This window comes from Mesoplodon bidens (assembly GCF_964165515.1).
Source record: "Mesoplodon bidens genome assembly, chromosome: 7".
NCBI classification, from domain to species: Eukaryota; Metazoa; Chordata; class Mammalia; order Artiodactyla; family Ziphiidae; genus Mesoplodon; species Mesoplodon bidens.
In genome coordinates, this window is record NC_138164.1 from 38,531,265 (window position 1) to 38,552,500 (window position 21,236).

Here is a 21,236-nt window from a genome sequence, read left to right on the forward strand (position 1 = left end):
TCAGCAAAGTACTACATACATTTTCAGATATAGGAAAAAAAAGAAAAAAAAGAAAAAGCATACGATTCTTCCTATTTTCATTTCCAAAGATACATCCCAATCTTAATGATCAATCAGCGATTTAAACGTCAACTATAAACCCAGTATACTGCTGCTATGCAGTGTACTAGAGCAATAGAAGAGAGAGGACCTCAAACTCTCTGTTCCCTCAAATTCAAAGGCAGGCTTCCTGACCCCTCCAGACCACTACTGGACACAGGGAAGGCACACTAATGTTTCAGGACCCCAACCAACAGTCACCTGCTTTGTGATTACTTCCATGACACACACTCACCAACACCAGAGTTCGCTGCTCCTACGGGACGTTACATGTATTTACTATTTTAACACATACCACAGTGCATCATAATTATGATTGCAGATAGATGTTCTAACAATTGAAAGAGAATGATGACTTTTTTGCTCTTTACATCTTGCTATTTCCCTTCCCATAATATTTCTTGAAGCGAAACCATAAAATATAGACAAACACAAAAAACAGAAAATATACAAAAGGTGTGCTTTGCACCTTAACGCAAACTTAAGTAAAATTAGTTCTGACAGTATCCAGCATGACAAACTTCCATGGTACAAATGAGAATGGACCAAGGTTTGAGCAGGTACAGGAGACAATCCAGGCATGAACAACACCAAGGAAAGGTAGACAGGAAGTAACATGGTGTGTAGGAAATCACGAGACCAGTCTGATGGGAAGAGACTTAAACAAGACTGAAACTCACTTTCTAAACCTCCATCTCCAATTGGACAATTCGCAGGACACAGGTGCACCAAAGTGGCCAATTTATTCAATCCCTTTAATATGGAGGAAGAGTTTAAAATTTTACTGGTTTAATTTGCCCCCAAAGCAACTCTCAACAGATATGGCCTCTGTCGTCGGAGCTTTGTATGAAATTAAGTCAAAGTGTGGAGCTCCTTTGCCTTTTTTTTTTTTCTCCTTAAAAAAGAAAAGAAACAATTGTTCCGAGTAAAAACAAACATATTCCAAAGCATGTGTACATTGAAAAGTAAAGAAACTTTATTAACAACTTCATAAAAACTGACTTAAAATTTTAAAAAGAAAAAAACATGTTTCAAAGTCCTTCCGACTGGGGTCGTGTCTCATCGTGTCCTTTCTTTACAGAAATAGTCGTGTTAGGACACATATGCACAAGGATTAACACCATGACACACTGTACACGGCGGGCCCCGGCGAGCTCACCAGGCGTCGTCTGAGTCCAGGTCTCTGGGGAGGATCCACTCCACAGATGAGCCCAGCAGAGACTGAAGCTCGTTCGTGAACTCCACCACATCTAAGAGCTCCTTACTTTCCGGATTAAAGGACTCCAGGTCTTTGGGGCAAGAGAATAAGAGACTTGCTGACACTTGCCGGTAGAACTCGGCCTCCGCGATGGTGACAATTTCCACATTTGGAAAATTGCAGCGGAATATGCAGGAGGACATTTGCAGTTTCTTGAGCAGGTCTGAGAGCAACAGCCAGTTACGAGGCCTACACCAGAGAAAGGACAGTGGTTTGAGTTTCTGGCAAAATGAGAGGCGCTCCCAACTATGAACTACCCGTCTCCTGGCGGTGAAAGGGCCTGCTCCTTCCACTTTGATTACCCCACCCCCACCCCACTTCTCACTGTCCTTAGAAGATCTACTTCTTCTTTTTCTTTTTAAATTTTATTTATTTATTTATTTTTGGCTGCATTGGGCCTGTTGCTGTGCACGGGCTTTCTCTACTTGTGGCTCGCGGGCTCTAGAGCGCAGGCTCAGTAGCTGTGGCGCACGGTCTTAGTTGCTCCGTGGCATGTGGGATCTTCCCGGACCAGGGCTCGAACCTGTGTCCCCTGAACTGGCAGGCGGATTCTTAACCACTGTGCCACCAGGGAAGCCCGGAAGATCTACTTCTAGCGGGGGAACTCTGGACTCGTGCATGTGTTAAGAGACCACCTAGGGCGGATCAGCCAACTTAGACAAAAGCAGGAGCAGCGCCCATGAACCAGCCTCGTTGCAGGCCACCCCAGTGCTGCCTTGGCTCTGGCCACAACTCAGGTCACCCCTCTCCAAGTAAGTGCACCCCGTTCTAGTCACTGGGGAAAACCAGTCTGTATGCCAACCCAAGGGAGATGGCAAACACCTCTTTGACCTCTCCTCTCCTCCGGCCCTCACGGAGAGAGCATGAGAAACACTCGAGGTCACCTGGCTTTCCTTGCCTTTCCCACACCTCCAACCCGCCCCTCAATGCTGCCCGGAGTGAGGCTTTTTCGAGAAGGGAGGTGGTACAATCCTTCCTGATACCCTGCCACGCTTTATGATCTCTATCCCGAATACAATGTCACCACAAAGGCAGACACGGTCCCAGCCTCAGAGTCCAAGGAGGATGCTACTCCTTAAGCACCGGGGTCAACACACAGCAGAGCAAGGTTTCCTGATGTGTTCACTCCGAAGGGTTGGTCATGGGGCACAGTGGCCCGACTGTGGGGACAAGACTCGATCTAAGCAAATCTGAAGACACATAAGATCCCAGGTGCCACATACGGCTTTCTCTAATCTTATACGAGAAGAGGGTACACATCAGTATTGTCCCGTGGACCTCACGCGCCTTGGAAGGCCCCTATGGTAGCCGTTTGGGGAGGATCCCTTCCCCAAGAGTTTAGTGACTGAAACTGTGCAATTGCAGTCGCTGACTCCCGTGTCCTTTGGGCTCTAGGGGTGTGTTCCAATGAGGGCAGCTGGCTGGGGAGCCCTCCCATCCCCCAAACTTTTCTGGAAAAGTTCCACTGCATTATGTGAGGTCGGTGGACACTTGGTGAGGAATTCACTCACCCCCCAACCCATCCACCCTCATCTGCTGAAGGGGATTTCTAACTCCTGCCACCCCACAGAGCAGCTGGGCTGGCTCTCGACCACACGCTGGCCACGCTCACCCCTGAGCGACGGACACCTGGACGTTATAACACGGCAAAACGGGGTCTTCGGAAAATTCAAACTCCAATAGGTTACCATAGGCCTCGTTGCTGTCATCCTGGTCCTCCTGTCCTGGGGGATTTGCTAAAACATCGTAACCACTTTCATCATCTGGTTCTAACCGGGGGGGCAAACAAGAGAGAGGTCAGTAAGCTGGAGCAAGATTCCAGCTGTTCTCCTAAAAGGACTCTGGAAAAATTCTTTCCCAAGCAAGCCCTGCTCACAGCACCACCCCCACCCCTACCCCCACCCCCACAAGCCCAACTGAAACGAACAAGGCTGCTCACCACACACAGAGCTGCCAGAGAACTCCGAAGAGCAACCGGGGTTACCGTCGTCAGGAGCCTGCAAGTTATTTCAACAGTGTGGAGAGAGAGGGGGAGAGAGAGAGAGAGAGAGAAACAAGATAACGCCTGCTGGTAAGAGGCAAATGCTGCTGGAGTTCGGGAACATCTCACGCTGGGGCTGGTGTCACCTCCTGACAAGTCCCACTGCACACGCCTCCAGGTATCTGACTGAAACCTCCCCACGCGTCCACCCGCCTTCCTGAGGGACTGCCCGCCTCACCGCCCCAGCCTGCCAAACAAAAGCTAGCCTGGCTAGCTAAGAGTTTTCCAGCCCCCCACCTCGCAAAACTCAAAGTATGTATCTCTTCTTTGACAGACTAACATTGGGCCGCTTTTCCCAGTAAAGGGTCACTTAGAGTAAATGGGGGGTGGGGGTAGGGGGAACCCAGGTGAAAGGCTGTGAAGTCACCGTCTAGATGCTTGAACAAGACCGTGTCTTGACCTCTGCCGTACCTGTTAAGAACTTCTCCAGAAGTTCGCTGTGGTTCATTCTTGATGGTTCTACCTGAGTACGTAGCCAGGGTAGGATCAGCACCGTAGGAGAGGAGCAAGCGGACAATTTCGAGATGATCATTCTTGACAGCATCGTGGAGAGGCCTAGGAGAGGTGCGGGGGATTACACCTGTGCACGCGACGCTTGCTTCTAAGGACACGGGGCAAAATCGAGCGTGTGCGGCCAAGCCTCGTAGGCGCGCTATTTCACCGAGGAGGTGAGTGTACAGTCGCTGCGACAAATTACTCTGTTATTTCAACACATAACCCTTCACGGGACAGGTGAAGGGACCATCTCAGGCCTAATTCTTCAATGCAAATCTCTCTTAATGCATGGCCCAAGGAGGAACTCAGGCCTAGATGAAAACGTTTCCAATGAACTTAAATAGTGACAGAGTATGAGAAGGTAACGTACGGCGGGGTGGGGGGAAGAATCCCAGCATCACGGAAGCAGATACGACAAGCCATTGTTATACCATTACAAACAAAACCCAAAATGTGCAGTTTGTCAAAGAAACTGGGGGCAAAGTGGAACCTCTCCTGAAACCAACTTGGAGATGAGTGATCAACCCTCTCGCCCAGAAGCAGTCGACAGGCAGGGCGAGTTCTCAGGAGGATACAGAGTCCTCCTGCCCGTGTCCGCTGGGGTCAGGAACACTGTCCACAGTCCCATCCAGAAAGGAGGCGATTTGGAAACCACGAACCACCAAATACCTTACGGTTTTGCTAATGTTATGACCGTCAGGAAAGCCCCAGTGCCCTGCCTCGTGGTGGCATCCCAGGTACAACCAGGAAGATGATTGGGCTGACTCAGACCTGGGCCTCTGGCCAATAAACCGAGGTCAAGGACAGAGTGGGGGCCAGGCCCGGGGATGTGGGTGGACACGGCAGGTCCTATCAAGCCAGTTGCCACTGGACCTGTCTGTACTCCTGCAACTTTCAACTCACATATATGTTCAAGAGTGAGATTCAACAGACGCTGGTGAAGAGTCCAGGGTCTTAAAAGAGAACACCCCTGATTATTCATGCAGGCTCAACATTTTCAGGGACTTCTGTCCATAAGAGTGTCACAGAGTTTTAAAGTTCTATGTAAATTTGCCAGAAAGATCTGTCCGATTCCATTCTAGAGGACTCCGCCATCAGTGTGCTTACATGGCACTCACTCTCCATCTTTCCTTCTGGGGTTCCCCGCACACCCTGAGAACCACTGCCTATGCCCCAGCAGGGCCAGGCCAAGAGCAAGACCGCCACTGACCCGGTTCCATCCTGGGCACTGCAGTTGACATCGGCGCCATATTCAAGGAGGTGTCGTACGATGTTGAGCCAACCTCTTGCACAAGCCTCGTGCAGGGCACAGTAACCCGCGTTGTCGTGGTGGTTCACATCACAAATCTTGTTCTCCAGGCAGTACAAGACCACTTCCTACGGGGAGAGGAGAGGAGAGGAGAGGAGATACCATCAGACAACCATACAGTGAACCTTGTAAGGGTGACCTCCCCATAGCTTGGCGGTGCCCACTTTCAAAGGCATACATCCTTGGGGCCAAAAGCCCAACATAGCGCGGGCAGGCGGCAGGCATCCTGGTGGGGGGTGAGAGTGCGTGAGAAGCGCTTGGAGATGCAGACAGTGTTGTCTAAGGCTCTGCTGCACCAGTGGCCTGGCCATGGGCAAGGTACCCTTGAACTTCTCCAAGCTTCCACAGGGCTGCTGAGAGGACGCATTCGGATAGCGATGAAAGCCCTCAGCCCAGGGGCCGACGTGACCAGTACAGAGGTGTCACGGCTGCTAACATCTTAGATGACACATTGCCAAGCACAGACCATTCTCACTTGATGGGTCTGTTCAGTCAGTGGCAGTGGACGATAACACAAGTTTAGATAAAAGTATGGATGACCAACACTTAAAGAGAGCTTAAATCAGCCAGAGAACATTCCCCAGCTTAGAGAAGCAGGGACACACAGGTCAGATACATCCTTGCGCCCCCTGTTAAGACCCCAAATAAGAACCTGGGCCTCAGATGCTCTTGTCTGTACGTTAAGTAGAGTTAAAGAGAAGCTCTCTCCCTCCATCCTCGAGGAATGACACAAAATGCCTCCAATAACCCCACCCTCTATTTTGCCTCACTCCACCCTCTCAGGGGAGAATCAGTCTAATATTCTCATATTTACTCAAGTTAATGACAAGAACCTGATACACCACAGGCTGCAACCTCCACATTTCAAGAATCAAATAAAACATTCACCCCCGCCCCCGGAGATGTTCTGTGTCAACACTGTGCATTAGAATCACTGTTATTAACCTTATTTCTTTGGCTTGTTAAAATATTAATATGAACCACTCCCAGTAAGCAGAGCAGGAACTTATTCAATGTTTTATTACCTTAAGAAAGTTTTCAGACACATCGAAAGCATTTGCCACCAGAAAACACATTATACTGTTTATACTGGGTAAGTCGTGCCCAGCAGAGAGCCGTCAGGTTCTGAGAGCTGGGAGTAGGCAGAACGTGCATGTGGCCCAACACATGGTCTGCTGGGTAAGGGGGGATGCGATGGGGTCAGAACAGGCCTCCTTGTGACATCTCTCAGGTAACTCATCTGTTAAACCTAAAACGGGGATCATTCTAGCCGCCCATAAGTGCGAGATGGGTTCTGTAAAACCTTTTATGCCCTTTGGAGGACACGCCAATCAAAGGTGACCACTCACTTGGGAGCAAACTAGAATGTTCCATTTGCTTACCACGTGAACCTAATGGGGCATGCTGGTAAACCTGGCCATCGGGGCCCTGTTACTTCAGGTCACTGCAGCAGCTCCCTTCCAAAACAAGAGGAGGAAGAGAAAAGGCACACCCACGAATGCGTTTCTCCATTTACATCCCAACCTGCCAGAAAGCCCACAATCCTCTGGGCTCCCAGGCCACCTGCCCCGAGCCCTGGTATCCAGGATACCGCATGAAGCTGCTGCTCTTTTAGCAGGCCCTCACTAGCCAGACTTGAGTGGACGGCTGCAAGCTAATGAGTTGTGTGCCCCAGCCAGGGAGAGGCCCTGTCACGTGGCTCTGGGATCAGCTCTGAACGCCACCAACTGCTGTGCACACATCAATTTACTCAACCCAGGGTTTATTTGCTGTGACAATCATGGCCTTCACCTGGAAACCTTCATCACTACTAGGGCAGATTCAAGGGTACCTAGAAATGAAAGGCCGTCCAAGCTGGTGGGTAAGTCAACTCTCTTCTCCTGGAAGATGGCAGCAAAGGCAGAAGTAGCCCCACGGCCAGGTCAGACTTTTTGCCACGGGCTGTCCTAACTCAACCACCTTGATCCCACTGTTTACACAGTGCTTCTCATTTCCCCAGATGAGGACGTCTTCTGTCACCCACAGGAACCCAGGAGATAGCAGGAAAGGAAGGTAGTACTATCCTCATTCAACACTTGGAAACTGAGGCCCAGAGATATTAAACCCCAAGTTCAATTAACATGAAGTACTAGACCTAAAACTCAGGTCTTTGGTACCTGGTCAGCTGGGAAGATTCAAAAGGCCCAAGAGGGCCCCAGTTAGAGGGATGCAATCCAGCTGTGACGAGCATCCCACAGGCCTTCTCTGTTGGGGGTCAAGTGGGCTAACTACACTCTCCTAGCTAGGAGGGTGATGGCCTCTAAATGGATGGCAACCGCGCCACCAGCACTTTCTCTAACTGAAAGGTGAAGAGGCGGGGCGAGTCTGTCGACACAACACATTCCTTGGTCTATTTTCTCCGCTAGAAATAAACGGGAGTGTCTGAAGGGCAGCCCAGCCATTCCCAAGCAAAGTCAAACTGCTTTTGTCGGACAGCTCTCTGTTCAGCGGCTATAAGCCGAATGCCATTACCCGCAAAATGTAACCATAAAGGCCATAAGCCCGACGTTGTGAGTTAATTAAATGCCTCATTAACTTTTTAAAAAACATGACTTATTCAATTCATAGAAAATTTAACCATCACCGCTAAAGGCACAAGCATGTGGTTGCACATGGGCGTTTTAGCCTAAGAAATAGAAGCCTTTTTCCCAGGAGGGAAAGGTTTGAGGTCTTTGGCCACGTAAGTGATCTATTTAACGCGGATCTGAAGCCAGAGTGTGTTTCTAAACTTCCAGAACCACATTATCATGACATAAAGCTCAGACAGCCTTTATACTGCACATGGTATCTTTGGCTAAGCAGAAGAAAATAACCAAGAATGCTGAAGACAAAACTTCAGGAAAACCCTCCCAAACCACACCCTTATCTGCTTAAGCAAACTGTCCTTCAATTTGAAAAGGTTGAAGCTGCCACATCTCCCAACTGGGCCATCATCCCAACATTTAAAATTCTGCCCAGAGAAATCCCAGAAAGTTGGATTCAAAGTTGAAAGCGTTCATCTACTTGTCACAATGTTCAGCATCAACACTGGTGATCTGTGGAATCTACATATTGAAATTTACATTTGAAGAAAAAAACAAATCCGACCGTAAACATTCCCAAGGCTTCCTGTGCAATCAAAGGCCAGGTAGCCTAAAAAAGGATGGATCCAGTGCCCCTTGGTCCAGGCCTCAGAGCCACCAAACCAAAATGGAAACTGTCTTAGAGGACCAACGAGGGTCTTTTGACGTCTCTGGTCCCAAAGGGAGGCTGCTGGAAATGATGCCAAGTTCACAGGTGGGGCTCGGAGCCCCGCCCTCCATGGCGGGTGCAGCAGCACCCCGCCCCCCCATCTCCAGCATTTGCTGGAAGCGGGAGTCTACTTTCTCAACCCTAACCCAAAAGTTGGGGTTAGGGGTCTCCCCCCCACCTCCAGCGTTTGCTGGAAGCAAGGAGACCATTTTCTCAACCACGGGGGGTCTAGCTCAACACTATGTGCAACATCTGCTCTGTCCTCCTAGGCGCCCGCTCTCAGCTCTTGGGAAACCAACTGGGTGCTCCTTGGACTTCACCTGCAAGTACTGCGCTAATTACCAGAAAGTGCTCTCTAGCTAATGGAGAGGTCTCCAAGAGACGTGTAGATATAAACAACAGCACATTCAACCCACAACAACAACAAAAAACACCCCCAAACTAAGCATAGCCCTAGTGCTTCCAACTTCCCACCCACAGTCATGCCTTAGGGCCAAGGCAGGCACACTTCCAAGGGCTCACGGCACTATGGACCGGGGTGGGGGGACACGACGGGAGACGGGGGACAGGGGCACAGAGCTGGCTGAGGGTGTGGGCGCCAGGGCTCCGGGCCAGCCTGGGTCCTGCCACCCCAGTGCTCAGCCACACCTCCACGCTCAGCCTGCTGCACCGCGTTTTACTGTCACCATTCAACTCCCAGAGGGCTGATGCCAGCACAGAAAAATGCCTTTGCCCTGTGGGCTATTACATCACAATTGCTACTGACAAGTATGGTGGGGGAACTGCACAGGGCAGAGAGAGTCATCTGTCTCACAGAGGTTTTGAACTGTCAAAAGGGCAATTCCAGTGTGAGCCAGTCTTGCTGAGGAGCGTGGTGGGCTCTGGAGCACTGCTGGATTGCTACCTGTACGGGTATCAGCTAACCCCTCTGAGGCTCAGTTTCCTCATCCGAGAGTGGGCTAGTACGCGTTACTCCCAAGTGAAGGTGTTAACAGGGTGAAAGGAGTTACTACAGATCACACAGGCTTAGGCAGATATCAGCTATCTTTCTATGTTGCTCTAGCAATAGAGGCCATCACTGTCATCAGCCGTGCTGGGTTGGGATACAGCAGTGTGGACAGGGAGTTTTGTGCAAGGCTCAACCCCTGCTCCCCGCCCATCCGCCCTCGGCTCCCGTGCCCTCTCAGAAAGAGACTGCTCAGGTCTGCCCCACTCCCACCCCTACTCTGCACAGACACTTCCCACCCGCTACCCCACAGGGGCATCACTCTGCCCCAAACAGCACAAGTTAGTAGAGCTAATAACTACTCTCCTTCTTGCTATTCAGAATCCAAAAGGGCTCATTAAAATTCCCCTGGTCGCCAAGCCCTGGGTTAGGTCAGATTTTATATCAGAGATAAGTGAGCCAGACTGGCCGAAGCAGCCTGCCTGCCTGAACGGGAACGGAACATCAGAGAGGCCTGCCTTTCTTTTCACACCACGACTGAACAAGCCACCAAAGAGCCCGCAGTGTGATCGGGGCCAACGCAAACACCCTGCTGGAACACCCAGCCCAGCCTGCCACGTGGAGGGGGCTGGGCTCTGAGACACGCCCCCCATCCCCAGCCAGTGTGTCCCCCACCCAAGGAGCAGCAGCCGGTGGATCCTGATCCGGGGCACCCACAAGGATGCTCACCTCGTAGCCAAGCCGGGAGGCCTGCTGTAGGAGGGTGTCGCTCGCGTTCTTATTGACAATAAGTCTCCGCGCTTCCGGTGGCATCCGGCGGGACTGGGTGGTCTCTGGAGGGGAGCTTGACCATGTCAGCTGCGAGGCCTGGGAAGCTGGTAACAATTGCTGCAAACAGTCCAAGGGCTTCTGGTCCTGCTTGGCCGGCGAAAGATCATAGTCAGAACTGGGCTCAGGCCGCTTTCAAAATCTCCGGATGGTCACCTATCACGAAACCAGGCAGCGCACACATTTCAGGCTGTCCTTCCACCACCCGCCTGGTTCGCCTCCTCCCTGAGTTACAAACCTGAGTGGAGGAAAGCACTTTTCCTCCTCTCTGTCTGGGGGAGGCGGGGCGCGAGGAAGGGGCTGCATTTTTACTAGCTGGAAACTTCACCACCACCCAGGAGACAGGTCCCCTAGGAAGGGGCAGGGACGTTTTGGGGGGAGGGGTTCAGGAAAAGGAAAGCTTTGTCCCCAGAAGCAGAGAAGTAGGCAGGTGGGATGTGCCTGCATGGGCCCGGGGGGCGGGGGAGAGCCAGGGGCAAGAGGTACCTTGCCATCCGCATTGTCCACCTAGGAGTCCCCTGGCAGCGGCAAGCCCCGCCTGGGCTCCTGAGGGATCAAATGCTTGGTTTTGCACGGTCGCTTCCCGGATGGTTTCTCGCTGTTGTCGGTGTATTGCTGCGGCAGGGGCGAAGGCTGCCGATCCATTTCTTCGTCCATGCACAGCACATCTGTCAGGGGGAGAAGCAGCGGGCGTTACACAGTTGTAGCCGGTGAGGAAAGAAAAGCCCATTGTTAGCACTGATCGTTGGAGCAGCTTCAGTTTTTAAAGATATACCAATTATGTTTTCAAAGCGCTAATATTTTAATTATCCCACATTCAACCGGCAAATAGGCTAATCCACGAAACGCCAAATGGCAAGTCGCTTCAAAGGGCCGCAAGAGAGGGCAGAAGCCAGCCCTTCGTGCGCTCCCGTCCCCACCCGTGTGGGGCCTGGGTGCTCGGGACAGGGCGACTGGGGACAGCCTGAGGCTGGAATGAGGGCACTGACAAGCGCCCGGGGTCACCCAAGACTTCCCTTCCTGCCCAGCCGCGGGCTGGGTGATGAGGAGCAGCCCAGGAAGTCGAGCTCCCGCCTCACTGTCCATTCCATAAGGAAGTGTGCAGGCTGAAAGGACCTCAGGAAGAAAACTCCCCGCTCGCCACACGCTACTCTTGTCAACTTGGATGGCGCTCAGGTCCCCTCCAGGGCCGTTTCCCACAGAGGGCGGGTGATCCACCCTCCAGGAGCGCCCCCCGCCCCGTGCGTACCTTGTTCATTGTCACTGCATTTAAGGGACTCCTCCAACCAGCTGCTGTTGCTTTTGGCCTCTGCCCTTTTCCTGCCAGGTTTCTCTTCGGAGATGCTATTGCCCTGGGGGGTGACCGCAGGCTGAACCGCCTGGGTCACTTCCTTCCTGCCCTGCCGGCCAGGTTTGCTCTCTGCTCCCGACGTCCTCTAAGGTGCAGCAAGCGGCGCTGCTTTCTGGGATGGAGCCCTGTTAATTCAATGCACACCTCAGGTTGGTCAGCTCACTATAATGTGGCTCTACTAAGCGGTTAGAGGAACTGTTTGTCATTTCCCTCTCAGGCCATTCAGCTAATGGAGAAATAACTACAAATTAATGAAGAAGCCCCCCAGGGCGGGGGGGGGAACAAACTGTCTTACACATCACTAACGGGGTGGGGGAGGGGAGGGGTGTGGTCACTGTGTTGGCTGGAACTTGTCACCAAGTCTCGGGAGGGGGCCTATTTGCCTTTGGCCACCTTTGGGCTCCAGCCCCGGCACCTCGCTTTGGGGGGGGTGGGGGGTGGGGAGGTGTGAGTGGCTCCCCCCAGGGCTCCAGGGTGGGACTGGAACTTTCCACTGCTCCGCTCCAGGACTTCCGAAGGGTGCCCTGCGGGCCCGAAGCGAAATCGAGCTCACCTTTGCAGACCCGTCTCCGCTTGGCTTTCAGCAGAGAGTCCTCCGGGAGCACAGTGGTCTCAGTGTGGTTCCTAGTGCCAGACACCTTGCGCTTTCTGTTCAGCCGGAGGGTGGGGCTGCGTGACGCGTCCGGGGCCACCTGGTCGGCGGGGGACTCTCTGGGGGGCTCCGTGTCCATGTCCTCAGGAAGATCACTGTCTTCTGGGGCTTCAAAGCGGTCAGGTTTGCTTCCATCATAACACTCCCCTAGGGGAGGGGAGACAACCCGGAAAGGAGGGAACAAAGGTCACCAGGAGCAGGCAGGACCCCCATGCCCAAGGCAATCTGCTACCAACAGACCACCCCCCTTTGGAGACCAGGGGCCTCACACGCTGGAAGCACAAAACTCTCAGAAAGACGTCCCAAAGGAAGGACAGCTGAACACAACCAGCAAAGAAAGCAGAAAATGAGGCGTGTAGCCCACTCACAATCCATCCTTCAAGGGTCAAGGTGAGGCATCTACACCATCCGTCTATAGGCATGTGAGATCACTCCCTAACTGCTTAACTCTCCAAGGTGGCTTACTGTTAACAGGGGGGGGGGTGAGTGACCTCACAGTAAGATCCAACCAATCAGGGCGGAGCTACAAATGACTATGGAAACAACTGCTAGTAAACAAAAAAGGCTGATGTCATCAAGAGACCAAATAGCCCCCAACTGCCATCTACACAGACATAGCACCAATGTTCACTTGGGTCAGCAGGGGCGAGGGTGAAGAAAAAGGGTAGGGAAAGAATGGTGGAAGGCTAGGAAGCTGGGGAGACCAAGGCAAGAGGAGCCTGGCAAAGGGAAAGGAAAGGCTTCCTGGTGCACACACAAGGGTCAAGGGCAATTTCAAAGGACTCAACCAGACTGCTACAAGTCCGTCTGTCCTCTTTCCACACCCGTGGGGGGAAAAGCATTTCACTGCCATCGAGGGGCTTCTCCTATTTCCTGTCTAGGAAGAAGGCCTTCAGTGACACCAGTCACCCACCTGGCACGTCTCCACGCCTTCCTTCCCAGGCAACAAGCATCTAAGGACATTTCAAAGACAAGACTCCAACTCCATTCATGGGGGGTGGGGGTGGGGGGGCGGCGGGCAGGGCTGAATTGCTCACACCCCAGCTCCGCCTGTGTTGCTCCTGCCCCCCTGCTCAATCTAGCATCCACTTGGGGCTTTTCCTCCAATCACCCCAGCCTAACATCACTCCTCACTTTTGCTCTAGCCAAAGAAACAGTTCAACTGCTTTGCTAGTCACATTGTTTCTAACACACAAATAATTCCATAATGATCACTGTGCTGTTAAAGAGTTCCCCGAAGATGACCCTGTGTCCATCACCGGCCAGGGGTGGGGGTGGGTGTATGAGTTTGGTATTTCGTTAACACCTGAGCTAAGCTCCCACAGCCCGTTTTTCTAGATGAAATCATGGACACACCCCTCACATGCTGCTCGCATTCCTCCTCCTCTCCCTAGACCACTGCAAGTATCACTCCTACTTCTGCCCAGCCGGCTGGTCCCCTGATCAGCCTCTCTTGGGGGCATTCCCAGCATTTAATGGCAGCCAGTTGTGGGGATGAACCTCACCCTGGCCTGGGCTAGCCTGACCTGTGTTCTCAATGGTGGAACACACTTAGCTTTTCTCCAAGGGTATCCCAAGGTGGGAGAGATCCCCATCTACTCTTGCCGGAATGGTGGAATCACCCCAACCGCGAGGGTCTCCTGTCATGGCAGCAGGAGAAACCCCAAACTCCTGGCCTGTGCTTACGGGTGATGCAGCCCAGGCTACCGCAGGCCCGGTGAAGACGGCGTGCTGCAACTCTCACTCGGGCTGCTCTGTGACCCTCTTAAACACTCGGGCAGGAATGGCGCTGCTTTACAACTCGGCCCCCTTCACTTGCAAAGTGGGAATGTTACTGCTAGCCTCCCTCCAGGGTGGGCTTCATAATCACGGGCCGGGCTCAGCATAGAGAAAGGCTGGAAAAATCCCTTTAACCAAAAGATGCCAAGACTTTCAGACCAGCCTGAATCTCAGGCCTGAAATGTAGGAAATTTTAAGAGGTGAGCCCTGCTGGTTACACCATTGGACTTCTCTGGTCCAATCTGGTCCAATCAGCCTTCCCTAAAAGCTCCGTGGGAGGGGATCCATGGAGGAATGGAAGGGCTACCTTAAGAACCCCCATGTCCAATTTGAAAATTTCTTTTCCCAAACTAGGTCCATCCACCCTTCCCCCAACCCCGGAGCCTTTTAGGGCAAAGATCTCAATTCCCCTCAGCTAAGGCCCCCCAAGACCTTACACTAGTGTGACCTTACCCAGGCCAGTAATAACCCTGAAGGACACCCACCCCGACTGCCCAAGATGCCCATGGCCACCAGCTATGGGGTAGAGGCTCCGTGTCACTTGGAGCTTCTCAAAGACTGTTCTAACCACGACCCACAGGAGGATGACCCTTGAGGACAAAGGAGATGGGGAGATAAATAGATACACGGGGATCCTAACCATCAGGCTTTGCCCTCATTGCTACTTTTGGCCCTTCTGAAAGTGGGAAGCCATGTGCCCTTGGTCACCCAGTCTAAGCAAGATGTGAACGTGGTCCCTGCAGCATGGTCCTATTACTCACAGCACATATATCCCAAATTCATTATGGTTGTACCATAGCATCACCTCACAGAAGCATCACCACAGCAACATTTACAAGTCACTGTGGCAGCAAAGCACCCTCACCACTGTTGAGCCATGCCCAGTGAGGCCTAAACAAGGTGAGAGGGTTCTGAGTCGCTGGAAGGCTCCCCAGGATTAAAATCCCCTTCTCTGTAGCTTAACTATAATACCACCTCCAGTCAGGGCTAACCTTGTTCAAAGTTACACCCGCTACACAAGGAGTGCAGGGGTTCTCTGTTCCAAAGTAGTTTACAAACATGCAGGTGCTCAGCTGGAAGAGAAGTTCCCTGAGCAAAGAAGTTTCATGAAGCCCCTCGACTGAGGCTTCCTCCAGCTCCTGGCCAGGCACTGCCACTGAGCAGGTCCTAGGCCTGTCCCAGCCAAGTGGCTGGCAAGGGAGATGGTTACTCCAAGTTTGAGAAGGAAGGGACCAATGCCTCCTTGCCCCGCCCCATCTTCAAATGCCACTGAGGGTTCCTAGTGATGAACTTCCAAGTCTGAGGAACCTCCAAACTCATTTGGTGAACTTCCAAAATAAAAATTTCACTCAGCCACCCATGTGATCATAAAGAATAAATGAGTATCTCGGCCACTGTGTTTTCAAGTTAATTTCTTTTTTAAACAAGCCCCTAGCAACAAGATGCACCCGCACCAGGACAACCAGGGCTGCGCAAACAGCACCCACCATCTTAGAAGCTCCTGGGCCCTCCATGGGTAGGGGCTGCCTCAGAAGGGGGAAGGCATCTTGAAGGCGTCCTGGACCCTCTCTGGGACCCCTGCCCGCCCCAAATCCCCGCCCCAGCTCCCATGTGCTCACAGCTCGGCTCTCGGCCACACGGACACCCATGAGAAGGACCTGAGCCCATATCAGCTCAAGACATGATGGCCCAAGAACAAGAAGGCCCATTTATATCCAGCTGAATGGAATGAACACCTGCTGTGCCTTGGATGTGGAGGCCGCAGTAAGAACAGTGGCCCCTTCAGGTCACCTTTCCTGACCAGCTATTTACAAACCCCACGTCTCTACAAGACAGAGGGTGGGTGGGGAACCCACCTCCATTGCCCCAACCTTTCAAACGGAGCCCCTCACCTTCCCCAACCCTTCTCCTGCCCTCCCATGGTGGCCATTCATGGCTCACTGGGCCATGTCCCGGGTGCTCCAGGAAGAGACCCGTCGGTCGGTCTGAGATTGGAGGCAGGCGGTGGGGGGAGGGGGCTTTCGGAATCATCTGGGGCTCAGGCCCTGCTCCCCATCAGCCACACCGAGTTCTCGTCTCCACGCTCAGCAGGAAAGACTGGGAAGGACGCACAGAAACGTCTCTGGGAAGAAGGGGGGGTGAGGCCACTGAGACGTGAAGGGCAGCGGCCACCCTGGGTTTGGCCACGTTGCTGGAGAAAAGGGCGAGAAGACTCGAGGCCAGTTACCTGCCCGCTTCCTTCCTCCAGCCTCCCTCACCGTCCACCCAGAACAGGCAGATCCCCTCCTCAGAAAAGTGCATCCCCGTGAACTTGGCCGTGCCCACTTTTACCACATCTCTCTGAGAAACTTCCCCAAGAGCTGAGTTATGAGGCCACTCGGGAGGGTAAGGGCTGCGTGTCAGCTGTGAGCACAGGCAAGGAGGGAGGCCTTCTTGCTGCTTCAGTCCAGGGTGGCCTGGACCCTCCGTTTTTCATTCCAATCCCGAGGGGGAGCAGCTCGGAATCGTCTACTCCAGGCACATCAAGAGCCCCATCCCTCGGGTAAGGCCGCCACTGACTAGCCCCAGAAATCCCCTTCTACGGGAGCCACGTAGGACACACCGGTCCCGGTGTGGCTTACCCAGAACCCTGGCCACAGGCCTTTGTCTGACCCCAAAGATGAGCTGGGGGAGGGCAGTGCTCCAAGCAGCAGAGAGAAGCACACGCTGCTGCTGACCACAATTCTCCCGAACTGCATCAGGCACCCACGACCTAAGCGTGCGGGCGAACGCCGACCCTACGACTGGGTCCAAGGGCCTGGGCCTCCCAAACGTGCCCACCACCCCCGACTGTCCCGTCTCAGGAGGATTGCACGCCCACCCTGTCCTCGACGTTCACCGAGGTGCCCTCACTCACCATCACCGGTGAGGTTTCTGGGGTCCGGAGCAGGCTGCAGGCCACAAGCACGCACACTGAAGAAAGCGGGAGAAAGACCTCCACTTGCTGCCAACGCATCTCATTCGCCCAGGAAGTCTCGAGGGCCAAGCCCGAAGTCAACCCCAGTGGGGGAGCAGCCGATGGGACCGCAGAGTGTGACTCGAGGCCAACACGAGCTTTCTCTCCAGTTCGGCCTCCAGAACAGAACACACCCGTCTGGTGGGAAGAACGGCCTCGCTGATCCCACGGCCTGGGAGCATGGTGTCAGCTCCTCATGACTGCAAACGAGCCTCCACAGAACACAATGATGCTCATCTCTCTGGGGCCTTCATCAGCCCTCATCGCACTTGAAGGAAACCTCTGCCTCTGGAGGGAGAATCCGAGTACCCTCCACTCCCTCCCACAGGAGACTGTCACTCTGGAGGGTCTGGCTCTGGCTGCAAGTGTCATCCCACTGCTACCAAAAACCCGTGTCCGTACCTGCTACAGAACAGAACACATACCTGCTACGCCGGAGGTCCTGCACTGCCATTCCTCTGCTCTACTGTATCAGACTATTACTAACTACAGGACTAGCATTGCTCCGGAAAAAGGAGACGCGTGCCAGGAAACAGCATTTCATAGGTGCTTCACTCCTGGATGCCGCAACGCTCCAAAGGACAACCAGCCTTGCAATCCACAGCTGGGAAGGGTGGCCAGAGCAGCCCGTTCTCCGAACAGCCAGCACCCAGACGCTGGGCCGTCGGAAGCGTACTGCTTCCTCTCACCTCCCTCGGCACTGGGAGCGGAAGCGCCCCGTTCCCACCGACGTGGTACCACACGCGAGCCGCCTGGGTTCACTTACATCTCTCACTGTCGTTCTGGTCGGCAATGGCCTCCTCCGGGGCGACCGACTTTGGCTTTTTGTCCTGACTTCCTTTCAGCCTTTCCCAGTCAGCGGGGCTGAATTTGCGCACCTCGGAGTCTTTGGTCGTGGGGTGGCCACCTTCTCGCTCTTTCATCTCCAACTCTGAGAAGCGCATCACTGAACGCTACAAAGAGAACGGAGATGGAAAAAAGACACACCTTACCACCAAAGCTATTTCACTGCCCTTACCTTAAAGGAAAGTATCTTCAAAGAAAAGTTTGCCCAAAACCAACCACAATTTATGATACAACTGAGATATTTTAAAATTGAACGATAAAAATGTAAGTGTCTATGTGTAACTAGTCACACACTCTTTCTTCGTAAAGCCATATGTATGTAGAGATATATGTGGTGTGTATATATAGCCATACGTACACTCTGGCATAGAGACAGACGTTCTCTTTCGAAGGTAAATAAAACAAAACAAAAACACAACGCAAAGAAAGCGAAACAAAAACACAACAGAAAAGAAAACAAATGCACAATGAATAAAGACGACCATGGCCCACAAACTTCCCTTTGTATATTTGGAAATGAAATTTAACTCAAAAGGTTTATGGAAGATTCTAGTAATAAAAATTTGAAGAACTGACCTCACAGTAAGCAGCGGGTACACATAAAATACTGTCCTCTTGTAATCCTTCCATCTATGTAATTAAAATGGGCACTCAATGGATCATTTAGCCATTCATCATCTTCAGCCATTTTTATAAGCATAAACCAATTTTTTTCTTAACATTGCAAAACAATTTGGCTTTGTCTTTTAATTAAAAGTAAAATATCTTAAGGAAATTCCTATACAACATCTATCATTCACTAGCAAGTTAAATACATACTCGATCCCTTTAAGCAAGGTTTGTGTTTTTGTTTTGTTTGTTTGTTTGTTTTTTGGGTGGAAAAAAAAATTGCACGAATCTCACAGACATGCGCCCGCTACACACCTCCACCAAGTATCACGTAAGGCATTCTAAGCAGCGCTTTTAGGTATATTTGTTAACGTACAGTAACGGCAGAGAAATCAAAGCGATTGATAGGTAAATGTCATGCAGTCTTTTAGACATCCTTCGCAATAATTAAAACTTCCGTTATCAGCATTCGAGTGGAGTTCGCTTAAAATCTACAGAACAACTTCAAGTATCCACTTACGTCCCCTTACTGGACACATTTCAAACATTTCAATTATCCTAAGCTTCATTAACCAAATCAGCCCGGTGTCCTGCCCTATCATACCCCCGGCCCCCTCCTCTTCACACATTAAAAAAACCTGACAACTGGTCAGGCTCCTGAAATTCGGGTGGCGGGGGCTCACCTGCAATGCCCGCTGCTCCCGGCCGAGCTGACGGGAGTCTGCGTACAGTCCGGTAGCGACACACTTGAACCGGTCACCCACGTAACCAGCGGAGTTTGCGATTCTCTTTGCCAGCTTAGATGGCTTCGGGTTCAGAACTTTGCCATCGGTTGATCCTGCCTCGTCAGCTCCGTCTTTGGTGTAGGTGGGGGTGACGTCCACACTCGGTGGGGCACTGCCCACGCAAAATGGTTTGGGATCCTCTTGGGTTTTCCCGAACGTAACCGCAGAGCCGTCGCTCCCCAGGGTCGGCTCCAGGAATGGAGTCGAGACCGGCGTCGCCAGGTTCTCCTTGTTGGTTACCGCTGGAACATTCTCCTTGCTTAAGCCGGAAACTGGCTGGCCCGGAGCCTGTTTGAAAGTATAGGCTTCGTGGAAGTCACTGATGCGCCCCAACTCCTCTCTCAGGGCAATGAAATCCCGCTGTGGCTGTAGGGCCACATTTTACTTTTTTATTTTTAATATATGTTCACATGTTTCCATAAAGGATCCAAGGTGGCCCATAACGTAAGGACACACAATATTAGCTTTAAAAAACCATGAAAAAAAAAAAAAGGGAAATCATGATCCTGGAAATGGGTTGCATCCTTTTAAGGGGTGAGAATAACAGAATGAGTGAGCCAAAGATTTGGGAAAGGATCTCACATTTCCAAATGTCCAAATCTTAAAATTGCACCAAGTGGGAATGTAGCTGTGGCAGTATTAACCTGAGAGAGCTCTATGATCGTTGTCTTTACTCATCACTTGGTTGCAAGGTTATAAATGACAGGGTAAGTGAAGGAGGGCAAGTAGACAGGTAAGAGTCATTTCCTGATTCTCAAAAGAAGGGGCATCACCTAGGGAAGGGGACTCCAAAATCCTACAAGAATCCTCTTCATATACTAAATTTTCTAGGTGGCAAAAGTATCTCATTTGACCCTAGCAGCCAGATGGAACTTAGAAAAGTAGTGAAAAGCTACTCAACTGAATGCAAGTCATATGCCTAGGAGCATGTCAGTGAAAAGTTCAAGGGAAGATGCTGTGGAAGAGCAGTTCACCTTGTGGTTGAGCGTCCTCAGAACGTGCAATGGGAGGTGCAGGACCTGCTCTGTCTCACAGGGACCCTCCAACCTCTAAACTCATCTTTCCTGGGAAGCTGAATTCAAAAAGTCAATTTAAAAAAAAGATAGGGCTTCCCTGGTGGCGCAGTGGTTGAGAGTCCGCCTGCCGATGCAGGGGACACGGGTTCGTGCCCCGGTCCGGGAAGATCCCACATGCCGCGGAGCGGCTGGGCCCGTGAGCCATGGCCGCCGAGCCTGCGCGTCCGGAGCCTGTGCTCCGCAATGGGAGAGGCCACAACAGTGAGAGGCCCGCGTAACGCAAAAAATTAATTAATTAATTAATTAATTTAAAAAAGATAAAAGTCTCTAGTAGAGAAATTTTATCAGAGCCTAGTATTAAGAGCTGTAGAGCCACAAGTTTCCCACGATACAGCCTTAGCAGAGGCTGTTAAGGCAGTGACAGAAAATTTGTACCGAGGGAAATAGCAGAAGAGTTTGCCTACAATTCACGAAAAGGATCCCTGCACTTGGCCTGAAGGAAATCAGCAAAATTTGTAACAGCTTGTGTATTTGTATGCGGGATTGAGAATGAATTTAATTTTTTAATTTCTCTGAATTATCACGTAAGATTCAGAAGATGCTCTCTCTGCCTAGAAGCCACCCCACTGCGATAACTATGCCTACGGAGTTCCTTTGCCTAGGACTCCTACTTGCTAACAGACTGGCAGCCTGGCCCCAGGGCCTGGTCGCTGTTCCCAGTGCAATGGTGGATATGGTGTCAACGGTTGCAAAATCAAAGCCCCTTACATCCTCTCCATGCCTCTGTCCCACCCCCCACCCCACTCACCATTGATGTTCAGGAAGGGGAAGGTGTCCTGGATGGGAACGTGGTGCTGTGACTGGTCCAGCTCATCTTCCTCATCTTCTTCATCCACGTCATTATCTTTCTCATCCCAAGGAGCAGATCCAGTGGATCCTACCCGAGAAACACACACA

The 21,236-nt window shown here is 51.9% G+C and overlaps 2 protein-coding genes across 3 annotated transcripts in view; both read right to left on the bottom strand.

Annotated features, from left to right (window-relative positions):
- LOC308619852 (uncharacterized protein) overlaps positions 1-21,236 on the bottom strand; it is an 811,674-nt gene that overhangs the window by 154,222 nt on the left and 636,216 nt on the right. The window lies entirely within an intron of this gene.
- LOC308620067 (BCL-6 corepressor-like) lies at positions 3,854-20,078 on the bottom strand (the record flags this gene model as incomplete). Its single annotated transcript, XM_081239405.1, has 8 exons — positions 3,854-3,953; positions 5,104-5,270; positions 10,148-10,402; positions 10,733-10,914; positions 12,151-12,396; positions 17,790-17,976; positions 19,162-19,491; positions 20,064-20,078. 5 exons carry the CDS (start codon positions 20,076-20,078, stop codon positions 10,754-10,756), a joined length of 939 nt encoding a protein of 312 aa, XP_081095531.1. The 3' UTR covers positions 3,854-3,953; positions 5,104-5,270; positions 10,148-10,402; positions 10,733-10,753.